Raw genomic sequence first — 13735 nt, 5'->3', positions numbered from 1 at the left:
TATATATATATATATATATATATATATTTATGGTGCTTACTATTGTATTCTCTGCATTATTGACTATATTCCTTATAGGACAGAACTTCCATTTTGATTAGATGTTAATGAGAATCCTCTGCTTATATATCTAACGACTGGAAAACTTTTCCACAGGCTAGCTTCTGGCTCCATCCATGTTAAACCTTTTTTCTCCTCCACTACCCACATACTTCTGGGCCAGGTACCTTAGGATCCGATCATGTCATAACACAACCTCTAACCTTGCACCTTTGTGTCACAAAGACAGATGAAGTGGCCCAGTAGACAGTAGCAGCACTCCTGGAAGCCATTCCTATACCTGGACTGCTAGCAATAACAAGTGTGGAATGTTTGCAGTAATTCCAATGCCACCTGACAGGCAGGTGAAATAGAGGAGTGGAAAGAGAGAGCAGTCTTAACCAATTGTGGCTAAAATTTTTACTTTTGCAAATTTTATAAGACACCTGACCATGTAAGCACATGGTAGGACCTCCTTCCAGGGTGTTGGAAAGATGCTGACGAAGTGAGGGGCCCTGAAGGTTAAGCTGCATCCAAAAAAAAAAAAAAAAAATCAGTTGCCATTGAGTCAAATCCAATTTATGGTGACCCCATGTGAGTCAATTTCAACTCGGGGTGACCCTGTGTGTAGAACTACATGCCACAGGGTTTTCAAGGCTGTGACCTTTTGGAAGCAGATCTGCAGGCCTCTCTTCTGAGGTGCCTCTGGGTGGGTTCAAACTGCTAACCTTTCCATTAGTAGTTGAGCGCTTTACCATTTGCACCACCCAGGGACTCAGCCCCCAGTAAATCTGCCTCTGTGTACCAGACTAGCTGAGGACCAGGGAGACAGGGTATGTGAAAGCCCTCTGCATACTGTACAGTAGTTATATTTCATTATATGTTGTCTTTGATATGTAGATGATGATATTTGTCTTAGTTATCTTACAGTGTAATTTGATTAATTATGTGAATGTGCAGTTTTAAAAATGCATGGATGTTAAGATAGGATTAGCTCCTTGAGGAAACCCCCATCTGGACCTCAGATTTACTCAGAGAGCGACCACTGAAGTCACTGGATGACAGTAGCAGCAGCGGCAGCAGCAGGAATCGGGCAAAGGCAGGCCTTCTGGGTGGCAGTGCCCTCCTCTCCAGCCTGTGAGACTGCTGCCACCACTGTGGTTTGGCTGCAGAAAGGCACCCGCTGGGCCCATGTTAAGCTTTCGACTGGGAAAACTTTACGGGTGTGCAACCTGTGCAGGAGCACAGGGCTGCACACTTTGAAGGGTCCCAAGCTGGGTTTAATGCTCTGCTTTGTTTAATTATTAAATTCTTAATAATTTTGGGCGAGGGCCTCAGAATTTTCATTTTGTGCTGGGCCCGTAAATTATATACCTGCCCTGGCTTTAGAACTCATTTGCATTTGTGCTTCTGACACACTCAGCAGACTGTAACCTATAGTCAAAGGCATACAACATATGCTGATCTTTTACAAGATGTAATGATTTTTGACATTACCTGTAGTTAGGCGCTGGCCCAGGAGTGAACTTTCCTAGAACTGACCTGCTCCCATGCCAACTGTTCCTTGTCTTTGATATCCATCGACTGGATCTCACTATAACTTCCTGGAACCTGGCTAGGTCTCTAAAGAGAACCCTGCTGAGTTGAGTGTGACCTCAGCAGCCCTGCCTTTCTGTCAGCAGCCTCAGTGTTGTTACAGGAATGGCAAGACTTCTATTCCACCTGGTTCCAGCCAGTGATGTATAAAGGGGCTGTGGGTTCAGACTCGACCATTCCAGTTGGGTGGCCTGGCTCCCTGAGGATGCTTTCTTCCAGAATGAACAAAGGAGGAGAGATGACTTCCCCAGTCTGGACAGAGGGCAGGTTCCAGTGCTGACATAACAGGAGAACCTCTTACTCCAGATTTCCACAGACTCTCCTAGTTCTCTCCAGTTTTGTTGATCCTAGGAGAAGAGACTCGCCGTTCAACTCTCAAGAGATCCTTCTCACCGCAGGCAATTGCCCCACATCTTTAAAGCTTGGAAAGCACCTAGAAGATAAGGTTAGAAACAGATGACATTAAGCACAGGTCAAGAGTGACTACTCACAAGTAGACTTCCACCACTGAATGTTGATTAGCCTTCCTCGAGCATCAGTTTCCTCATCCGTGAATGGGGCTAGCAGAGGAGGTATCTATCCGCACAAGATCGCTGTGAGGACACAGTACAGGTAAAAGACGGTATGGTTCCCTGGGCTTTGTAAGTGTTAGCACTTATTATTAAGCCTGCCATTGTTAACTATTTGGGTTAGGCGCCCTGTGGAGAACCTGATGGTATCTATGTCCCAACCCCAAAAATGTCATCCCTCTTTCTCCCCTCCCCCCAAAATGCTTGTCCACGGTTCTAGGGACTGACAACTCTTGAAGCCGGTTCCTGGACACAGGTTAAGACACGTGTCTGTAAAAGGTTCATTTAGGCAGTGCCCTGTCCACTCTGGTCGAGCCTCCACCTGTGGCTCCCCGACGAGCCACGCGGCCCGGCCCCTCAGGCAGATTCTCCGCTCCGTCCGCACTGTCCCCGGAGCGTCCTGGAGGGCCGCTCTGGGGTGGCCGCAGGGGCGGGCCCAGCTTTCGCCCCGCCCCGCGCCGGGCTTGGGGTGGGGTCTCTGACCTATTACAGCTTGGAAACTCTGGCGTCCAGGGGCGAGGGAGAGGGAGGGAGAGAGGGAAGCGCGGGTGAAAGGCGTACCGATGCAGCGGGCGGCGGGCTCGGAGCTTGGCGGGATCAGACGCTGACCACGTCCCAGCTCCCTCTACCTTCTCCTCCTCCTGGTCCTCCTGGTCCTCCTGCTCCTGCTCCGCGCCGCCCGCCCAGTTCTGCGCTTCCCCAGCGCCGCGCGCCATGCGCCCCCAGCGCCCCGCCGCCACCTCCCGGCAGCGGCTCCTCGGCCTCCTGCTGCTCCTGCTGCTGCAGCTGCCGGCGCCGTCGAGCGGCTCAGAGCCCCCCAAGGGGAAGCAAAAGGCGCTGCTCCGGCAGAGGGAGGTGGTGGACCTGGTGAGTGCAGGGAGGGCGCCACGCTGCGCTGGTGGAGGCGACAGAGCGGCGGCCGACACGGGGTGGGCATCTGTCCAGCCGTTGGGGGAATATCTGTACAGTTGTGTGTGTGTATCATGCGTGCGCCTGGGTGTCCTTTGTGTCTACGTGTAAGAAAGGACCCGGGCTTCTTATAGTGGAGTCCGGGAACTCGGACGGGACACCAAAATGACGGGGTCATTGGGAGCAGAGATAGGACGTGGATCCGGTGGGACGCCCCCAAAGTACAGGGAATTGCCTAATAGTTTCTGGTCTCAGAGGGACCCCTTGGGAGGGCGGAGAGAGTTAGGGCGAGAATGAAAGTAGAACAGGGGAGCTTGAGTGGGTTAGAACCTAGGCCTGGGAGCTGCCTAGAAGACCCTCGATTCGTTTGATACTCTGAGCCAGGGCCATGCTACGTGTCCTTTGTTGGGGGCGGTGGCCACATCTAACCACGGGAGAGAATAAGAACCCTCCCAAGCATCTGTCCAACTCTTTGTAACTTCAAGACTATGAGTCACACTGGGTCATCTTCCTAGGGAGTATGGGCTGCAATTTACTTAGCTAGACGACCACAGCTGGGGCCAGGAATGGTTCAGAGGGTTTAAGTCCGGAAGGGGAAATGAAGGGTCCCACACTAACCCTGCCAGGACCCATTTCATTTGTTGTTCCTTCCAAACAGTGGCCCTGTGGCCGAAAGGAAGGAGCATCAAAGCTGAGTTAGGGGAGAAGACAGCTTTCAGAAGAAGGGATAGCCCAGCTGCTTTCTGAGGGGGCTAATCTATGAGAAGGTGTGTTTGCTTAAAGCTCTTTCCCTCTCAAAGTCAACAAAACCAATGGAAGGCAGAGAACCAGCAGAGAGCCATCCTTTCACAACTACCATGTTGCTAGGCACAAAATAAACGTCAATCTTTAGACCAATCTCATCTGCAAACAAATATGGTTTACAGGCTTTGCAGCAATAAGACAGAGGGACATTTTTGATAAAAAAAATTTTAAAAAAAGTTTCGAATTTGTTCAGCTGCCATTCTGAACCGAACTAGTTAGTTCTATGCAGCTAGTTTTATCCTGGATTGAAAAACGCTGGAAGAAATTCCTGCCGTTTCACTCAGCACTTTTTGGTGATGTGCTCTATAATTTTGCTCCGCAAAACCAGACTGTGTATTCAGGGCTGCAGTTCTATTTTAAGTGTCTAAAGTGTTTAAAAACTATACTAAATGAGGGTGGTTCTTGTGCAGTTTGCATTTTATAAATTTGTAGTTATGGTAGACAAAATATCCCTTTTCCCCATAAAGCTTGCAATTTTTTTTCTTTCCCTCCGAGGATTTCCAGTACTGTAGTTTCCCACAACTCTAGCCCCAATTGGCAAATCTTAGGGTGCAGCCAGGCTCAAGTACATCCTGTAGACTGGATTTGATTTTGCCGAAAGAAAAAGTCCACGTAGTCATTAGGAAGCTTTCAACAGACCCTACAAAGAAACTTCTTTGTACTGGATCTTTCAAACCGTTCCATTCACGCCTTCAGCAAGCTCTGCCCCCTGGTGGCCAGGGAAAAGAACAGTTTTGAATACGTGGGGGTGTAGAAGAGTTTGAGCTTCCATTTTTGTGTTGTTTGTTGTTGTTGGTCCCACAAACATTTATTGAACCACACTGGGTACCGGGCAAGTGTTGGGTTAGCATTTTAACATGAAAGAAGACAGATGGAATACCTGTAGAACCGAATCCAATAAAATGACATAGTGTTTGGAATGCATCTTTTGGATGAAAAGGTGAATACAAATTTCAGTGTTTCTAAACCTTGGCATTATTGATGTTTGGGCCAGATAATTATTTGTTGTGGAGGACTGTCCCATGTGTAGGATGCTTAGCATCATCCCTGGCTTCTACCCACTAAATGCCAACAGCAGTCCTCCCCACCCCCTCCCAGTTGTGACAAGCAGTAAGTCTCCGGACATTGCCATATGTCCTCTGGGGGGGAAAATTGCCTCTGGTTGAGAACCACTGCTATATAGGAAAATAAAACTTAGTCTGTGTACCGTCTAACTCCAGGGGAATAATAATGAAAAAAACAATCAAAGAGTACCAGAAGAAACCTTATTGTTTCTCCCTTTCCACTTTATATGTATGTCTACACATTGCATTTATCTAGTGAAAGGGCATGAAAATACTAAAATAAAAATTAAGTCTAAAATAAAACTAAACTGTTTTTTAACATTTTTTTACTTTGGCATGTCCTCGTATACTTTTGCAAATATTAAATACTTTTCTTACTATTTATCCTCATATTATTTACAGTAAATAAATAGTAGTGTCTTTTTCCCTTACAATCAGAAAAAATGGCAATGGTAAAAGTCATAAAAATTATTTATCAAAACAAAGATCAAACTGGTGATGTGAGAAGCAAATTAGTTGGCAAACATTAATCTAGGTACATAAAGATCCTTTCTAGGCAGTGTCATTATTGGATTTTATAACCTAACTATTTCCAATCCCAGAGAGAGAAGTTAAAAGATAAGCTTGACGGTTATTTTAATATATAAGGAACTTTGTTTTTTCTCTCACTCTACAGTATATTTATACAGAATGATGGTATTGAAAAATTTACACAAATAGGGAAATGGTTAAAATTAAAAAATTAAATGGACTGTGTTGGGGTTTGAAGGGTCTAATAAATGGCATGCCTGTTCCCACCTGAACCTATTTAGAGGTAGACATGGGAATTGGACAGACGGAGACCAAAATACCACCTGTATCACTGATCCAACTCTGTTGGCATGTGTGGCTTTTGTGTGCAAGCAGCAGGTTTGTTAATGCTCTCTTCCTCAGGTCTTGTTGCGTGCCACAGAGTCGATTCTGATAGCGACCCTATATGACACAGTAGAACAGCCCCATAGGCTGTTTTAGGCTGTAATCTTTATGGGAGCAGATCGCCAGGTCTTGTCTCCTGCAGAGCCACTGGGTGGGTTTGAACCACCAACTTTTTCTGTTAGCAGCTCAGAGCCTAACCATTGTCCCACCAGGTCTAGACCCTGGTAAAACCCACTCAAGGGAGTGGACACACCCAGGATTACTCCTCCCACTGGTCCTGAAGGAATAAGAATAATAATGGCTGACGCATGCAGTGTTTACTGTGTGCCAGGCACTGTTCTAAGCACACTTTATTTATTATCACACTTAAATCATATAATAAGCCTGAGAGGTGAGAATCTTTATTATTATCCCCATTTTACAGGTAAGGAAATAGAGGCACTAAAAGGTTGAGTAACTTGCCTATCTCACACAGCTAATAAGTGACAGAGCCAAGATTTAAATCCAGAGAATCTAGCTCCAGAATTCATGCTCTTAACCTCTACACAATACCACCCCTCAAAAAACAGAATCCTAGCACCTAAGACTTTTTTTTTTTCCACTTACAGACTTTTGATAAATTATTGCCACACTTTTGAGGACCAACGGTCATGCACAACCAGTCACTTACTCCTCCTCAGGGAGGGGGGTGAGGTTGGAGGTCAGGACTGCTACCCTAGTGACATACCCTCCATATAAAAATAGGGAGAGTATGCAGGAGCCCTGTTCATGCAACTGAAAGGCTGGCAGTTTGAACCCAACCAGTGGCTCTGAGGAAGAAAGACCTTCTGTAAAGATTATAGCCTAGGAAACCCTATGGAACAGCTCTACTCTGTCACATGGCATCACTGTAAGTTGAAATCCACTCAATGGCACCTAACAACAACAACAATGTATATCCAACTTATGGATATTGCCAGTGTAAGATAATTATTGATGTTAAGATTTTATAATTATACTCCGAGGAATTTTTATCTTAGAAAAATAATTCAAAAGGAGAAAAAAACCTATATGGATAAAGATTTTATTACAATAATATTAATGATAGAAAAACTGGAAATAACCTAAGTATCTGTCTTAGGCTGGGTTCTCTAGAGAAGCAAAACCAATGACGCATCTCTCTATCTATCTGTCTATCTATCAAGAGAGGGAGATTTATATCAAGGAAATGGTTCATATGGTTGTAGAGGCTGGAAAGTTTCAAGTCCATGGGTCAGGCAGAGGCTTCTCGTGACTCATGTAGCTGCAGGGGCTGGTGAACCCAAGATCCAGACCACAGAGGCTAATGAACCCCAAGATGGGCAGACAAGCTGCTAGCTCAAGTCCCAAGAACTAGAGATCAGATGAACAAGAGCCAGCTGCAGGATCCAGAGCAAGCAAAAGCCTCCCACCAGCCTTGCCAGAAAGTCTGCCTATATTGGGTAAAGGCCACACCCCCAAGGAAACTCCCTTCCAACTGATTGGCTACTCACAGCAGATCCTATCATGGAGGTGATCACATTATATCAGATCTCATCACGGAGGTGATTATATCATTATACGACTGCCTAACCAGAATCTGAGAATCATGGCCCAGCCAAGCTGATACACAACTTTAATGATCACAGTATCCAAAAATAGTTCAATGTTTGCATAAAACTATAAAAGCATAATTATGAAATCCAAGTCCTTTTATAGGATATAGGGTTAGATGTAAAAAGCAAAACATCAAATTATATCAACCTTTGGAATATAGCTATTTAAAAATTGCATATGCTTGCAGTAGGAAGGAGCAAGGCAAATGAAAACATTTTGTCCTCTTTGTGTGTGTGTCTGTAGGGGCCCTTGTGGTACAGTGGCTAAAGTACTCAGCTGCTAACTGAAAGGTCAGTGGTTAGAACGCACCAGCGACTCTGTAGGAGAAAGAGGTGGCAGTCTGCTTCCGTAAAGATTACAGCCTGGGAAACCGTATAGGACAGTTCTACTCTGTCCTATAGGGTCACTATGAGTCAGAATCGACTTGATGGCAATGAGTTTTGTTCGGTTTTTGGTGTGTGTGGGTAAAGTTTGAGCAATAAAAAAAATGTAGGAATGAAATCTCATTATTTTAGTAATAAGTTTAAAATGAATTATCTAAAGAAAAAAATCAATTTTCTATAGTAACTCATATAGAATACCATGGACGAGTGGGATGAAGGAATACTTGACTCCAAAGGCTCAAAATAAGGGCCATTTTAATCAGACTGAGTCTTTGGATCTTACATAAGTGGTGAGAGTTTATTCCTCTTTCCTTTCTCCCTGTAGTATAATGGAATGTGCTTACAAGGGCCTGCAGGGGTGCCTGGTCGAGATGGGAGCCCTGGGGCCAACGGCATTCCTGGTACCCCTGGGATCCCAGGTCGGGACGGATTCAAAGGAGAAAAGGGGGAATGCCTGAGGGAAAGCTTTGAGGAGTCCTGGACACCAAACTACAAGCAGTGTTCATGGAGTTCGCTGAATTATGGCATAGATCTTGGAAAAATCGCAGTAAGTCTGATTTTCTTTTTTAATTGAAACAAAACTGGGGTCTTCATATTTGACTGTTAGGTGGGATTTTATTGTTTTTTTACCAAAAGACTTAAAAAAATAGAATAAAGGCTAGGTACAATGTGACTATTAAAATTAATTTTAAAAATTGATAACATTTCAGAGTTTCATAAGGCTGTTTCTAAGACACATAAATCACCATATCATTTTAACCATAATGTCTATAATAACTTACTCTTTTTAAAAAAATACAAACAAAACAGAGAGCATAGGTGTCTGTGTTGAAGAGTAAACAACTTCCCAATCTTGTCCCAAAGTGAATAGAAATTTAAATTAGTCTAAGAAACTTGGGTTGTGGTCCCAGACATAAAGGTGGCAAGAAATTTCCACATGATTGGGATTCTCTGGAAGTGGGAAGTCCATTGATATTTGCCCTTATTTTAGGTAGCCAAGCCAAAACCAAACCCATTGCCGTCGAGTCGATTATGACTCATGGCATCCCTATAGGACAGAGTACAACTGTTCCATAGGGTTCCAAAGAGCAGCTGGTGGATTGGAGTTGCCGACCTTTTGGTTAGCGGCTGAGCTCTTAACCACTACACCACCAAGACTCCGTAGGTAGGAGGCCTACCTTAAAAATGCTTTTTTTGCCTGTGAGCAGCCATCAGAGATACTCCACTGGTCTCACCCCTTCAGGAGCAAGGGAGAATGAAGAGAACAGGATACAAGGAAAAGATCAGTCCAAAGGACTAATGGACCACAGCTACCAAGGCCTCCACCAGACTGAGTCCAGTACAGCTAGATGGTGCCCGGCTACCACCATTGACTGCTCTGACTGGGATCACAACAGAGGATCCTGGACAGAGCTGGAAAAGGATGTAGAACGAAATTCTAACTCACAAAAAAAGACCAGATTTATTGGCCTGACATAGACTGGAAAAATACCGAGAGTATGGCCCCCAGACACCCTTTTAGCTCAGTGGTGAAGTCACTCCTGAAGTTCACCGTTCAGCTGGGGATTGGACAGCCCCACAAAACAAAACGGGACTAATGAGGCACATCAGTCCAGGTACAAGGACTAGAAGCCAGGAGGGAACAGGAAAGCTGGTGATAGGGAACCCAAGTTTAAGAAAGGACAGTGTTGACATGTCGTGGTGTTGTTAACCATTGTCATAGGGCCATAGGTGTACTAACTATTTAATGAGAAACTATTTTGTTCTGTAAAGCTTCATCTAAAGTACAAAAAAAAAGAATTATCAATGTGAGATCCAATTGTCAACAGCAACTCAAAGTTTTGATGGAAGCCTAGGAGACGGTGAGTTAAAGACCATGGTGATGGAATAATCTGGAAAATAATATTGAGAACAGCAGTAAAACTGGAAGAAAGTAATCAATGTCACTGAATTGTACATGTAGAAATTTTTGAAATGATGTATCTTTGGCTATGTATATTTTCACACACAAAAAAAAGATCCTCCAAGTTCGAGAAGGGAGAGTGTTGACATGTATTGGGGTTGTTAACCAATGTCTTAAAACAATATGTGTGCTGACTGTTCAATGAGAAACTATTTGTTCTGTAAACCTTCACCTAAAGTACAATAAAAACAAAAAATTAAAAAAAAAAAAGATAAAGGCACTTGACTGCCAACCAAGAGGTTGGAGATTCAAATCCACCTAGAGGCACCTTGGAGGAAAGGCCTGGCAATCTGCTTCCCAAAAATCAGTCATTGAAAACCCTGTGGAGCACAGTTCTACTCTGACACACATGGGGTCACCATAAGTCAGAATCAACTAGACAGCAACTGGTTTTCACTATATCTGTAGTTTTAGTTACAGAAACTGACCCATAGTGGGAGGTTAATAACTATTTGTTGATAAAATAAATAAACGGATAAATGAATTCCTGGTTGAAGTTGGCAGCTTCCACAATGGCCGCCAGTGATTCTTGCCACCTGGTATTTACACCCATGACTTCCATCTTGCTCTTACTCTGTCTGGTTCTTCTTGCTTGCTCACTATGATGAAGCCAGCTGACATGTTGTGAGCTGCGAGAGGCCCAGATGGCAAGAAGCTGAGGGCAGTCCTCAGTCCAACGGCCTGTGAGGAACTGAATCTTGCCAGCAACATGAGTGAGCTTATATCCTTCTGCAGTCCAGCCTCAGAGGGACTGCAACCTTGGCCTGTTCCTTGACTGCAGCCTTGTGAGAGACCCTTGAGCCACAGGACCTAGTTAAGCCACACCCAGATTCCTTACCCACAGAAACTGTGAGCTAATGAATGTTGCTTTAAATCACTAAGTTTTGGAGTAATTTATTGTGCAGCAAGTGATAACTAATACGATGATGACAACAAGGCGTATGCTATCATGCTCTGAATGCTCAGGAAGAGGCTTTAAGAATCTGAGCTCCTATTAACCAGCTGGTATCGAGTCGATTCCGATTCATGGCGACCTTGTGTGTGTTAGAGTGGAGCTGTGCTCTATAGCGTGTTGAATGGCTGATTTTTCAGAAGTAGATTGCCAGGCTTTTTTTCTGAGACAACTCTTGGTAGATTTGAACCTCCAACATTTTGGTTAGCAGCTGAGCACGTTAACTGTTTGCACTACCCAGAGTCTCCGAGCTCCTCTTAGAGAAGTCATTCCTCTGGGCTCCTGGACTATCACTAGCACCCCCACTGGCAAAGACTCTTCCTCTCGCCTTGTGCTCGTCTTCTTACTTGCTGTTTGAGCTTTGGAGATAAATAGAAAAAAAAAATAAAACTTGACTCTTCTATCTTCTAACTCGGCCAAGTTACTATACTGCTTTGAGCAAGTTTTCATCATTCATAAAATGGAGATAATATCTCCCTCACAGAATTTCTGTTCGGGCTGAGGTGAAAAAAAGCTGTATAAAATACCCCATGGAGTATCTGGATCACAGCCGGTATTCAATAAATGTTAGGTCGTGTCCCTGATGACTGCTGGAAAAAAAAAAAAAAAAGCTTTTTTTTAAGAAAAGTGAAATGGACCAGATGGGATGCATTCCAATGACCATTTTAAATTATTCTGCAACATTTAGGGAAAAAAATTACTTAGCCTGCCTGGCAATGCATTTTAATTAATGATTCAGTCACTTTGATCTTAGCGTTCTCTTCAAATGTAACTGGCAAGTCCACTGGGATAGGATAGAGTTGAGGCTGGTGGTATTTATAAGCCTCTTTCTTCTGTGGAGTAATTCTTCACATGCTTCCATGCCTACCGTGCATTACTTCACCATTTCAGCTGCCATGATCCCCAGGCAAAATAGAAGAGATTTTATTTGCTTAAAACGCTAAGGTTTTGAGATGCAATTTGTGTATCTACCCTTCTTCTCAGCATTGAGGTCTCTGCTCTATACTCTCTATAAAAGAGACTTTAAAAAAAATTTTTTTTATTGTACTTTAGATGAAGGTTTACAGAACAAATAGTTTCTCATTAAACAGTCAGTACACACATTGTTTTATGACATTGGTTAACAACCCCAAGACATGTCAATACTCTCCCTTCTCGACCTTGGAGGACCTTTTTTTTTGGTGAAAATATACATAGCCAAAGATATACCATTTCAAAAGTTTCTGCATGTACAATTCAGTGACATCAATTACGTTCTTCCAGTTATGCTGCTATTCTCATTATCCTTTTCCAAATTATTCCGTCACCCTTATCTTCAACTCACTGCCCCCTAGGCTTCCCATCAAACCTTTTGAGTTGCTGTTGTCAATTTGATCTCACATAGATAATTCTTTTTTTATTATACCTTAGATGAAGGTTTGCAGAACAAATAGTTTCTCATTAAACAGTTAGTACACCTATTGCCCTATGGACAATGGTTAACAACCCCACGACATGTCAACACTGTCCTTTCTCAATCCTGGGTTCCCTATCACCAGCTTTCCTATCCCCTTCTGCCTTCTAGTCCTTGTCCCTGGACTGCTGTGCCTCATTAGTCCTGTTTTGTTTTATGAGGCTGTCCAATCCTCGTCTGAATGGTGAACTTCAGGAGTGACTTCACCACTGAGCTAAAAGGGTGTCCGGGGGCCATACTCTTGGGGTTTCTCCAGTCTGTCAGGCCAGTAAATCTGGTCTTTTTTTTGTGTGTGTGAGTTAGAATTTTGTTCTACATCCTTTTCCAGCTCTGTCCAGGACACTGTATTGCGATCCTGGTCAGAGCAGTCAGTGGTGGTAGCCGGGCACCATCTAGCTGTACTGGACTCAGTCTGGTGGAGGCCATGGTAGCTGTGGTCCTTTAGTCCTTTGGACTAACCTTTTTCTTGTATCTTATTCTCTTCATTCTCCCTTGCTCCTGAAGGGGCAAGACCAGTGGGGTATCTCAGATGGCTGCTCACAGACTTTAAGACCCCAGACACTACTCACCAAGGTAGAATTTAGAACATTGTCTTTATAAACGGTGTTATGCCAATTGAGCTAGATGTTCCCTGAGACCATCATCCCCACAGCCCTCTGCTCAGTCTTGATTTGATTTTTGTGTGATAGAACTTCCATAGTTTTGGGGACTGTCACCTTTTTTAAAGCATCTTATTAAAATGTTTCCTAGTTATTTAAACAGCTGACTTTGATAGTCTGGTTGCTTATTTATAGTCGATAAAAACTTGCTGAGTTCTTTCTAAAAACTATCCTTATGGACTTTGAGTTTTTAATATGTTTTCAAGTTCCTTTTAGCAGTGGTCAGAATGGGTGTGGGAGCCTTCAGCAAGTAAAAGATAGCAGGACTATGAGCCAACAGGCAGGGAAATTTTGCAAAGACCAATTAGAGAAAAAAAACCTGGGCCTTATGACTGTGTCATATAGATAAAGACTAAAAACCAGGTAGGTTAAGAGCCCCTGACCGCCATCTATGCCTTACCTCCTGATACTGCTCACTGTTGCTCAAAAAGAAACACCAGCCAATTGCCACCGAGTCAATTCCAACTCATGGCAACTCCATATGTGTCAGAGCAGAGTTATGTTCCATAAAGTTTTCAGTGGCTGATTTTTTTTTTTACATTTATTTATTTATTTTTGTTGTACCTCAGGTAAAGGCTTACAGAACAAATAGTTTCTCATGAAGCAGTAGTACACATATTGTTTTATGATATTGGTTAACAACCCCACAACATGTCAACCTTTTAACTTCTCAACCTTTTTTTTTTTGTATTTTTTATTTTATTGTACTTCAGGTGAAGGCTTACAGAATAAATAGTTTCTCATGAAACAGTAGTACACATGTTGTTTTATGACATTGGTTAACAACTCCACAACATATTAACCCTCTAAATTCT

The 13735-nt window shown here is 43.4% G+C and overlaps 1 protein-coding gene across 1 annotated transcript in view; it reads left to right on the top strand.

Moving 5' to 3' along the window:
• The first annotated feature begins 2729 nt into the window (after nucleotides 1-2729).
• The window catches only part of CTHRC1 (collagen triple helix repeat containing 1), a 16393-nt gene continuing 5387 nt past the window's right edge, over nucleotides 2730-13735 (top strand). The window contains exons 1-2 of the mRNA XM_004370710.2: nucleotides 2730-3071; nucleotides 8219-8440. Of these exons, the coding sequence (XP_004370767.1) occupies nucleotides 2919-3071; nucleotides 8219-8440 (375 nt within the window). The 5' untranslated portion in view covers nucleotides 2730-2918. The remainder of the gene's footprint in view (nucleotides 3072-8218; nucleotides 8441-13735) is intronic.

The sequence above is a fragment of the Trichechus manatus genome, unplaced genomic scaffold, assembly GCF_000243295.1.
Source record: "Trichechus manatus latirostris isolate Lorelei unplaced genomic scaffold, TriManLat1.0 scaffold00009, whole genome shotgun sequence".
Taxonomy (NCBI): Eukaryota; Metazoa; Chordata; class Mammalia; order Sirenia; family Trichechidae; genus Trichechus; species Trichechus manatus.
Note: the sequence above shows the minus strand (reverse complement) of the source record. Positions and strands in the feature narration are given on the sequence as shown.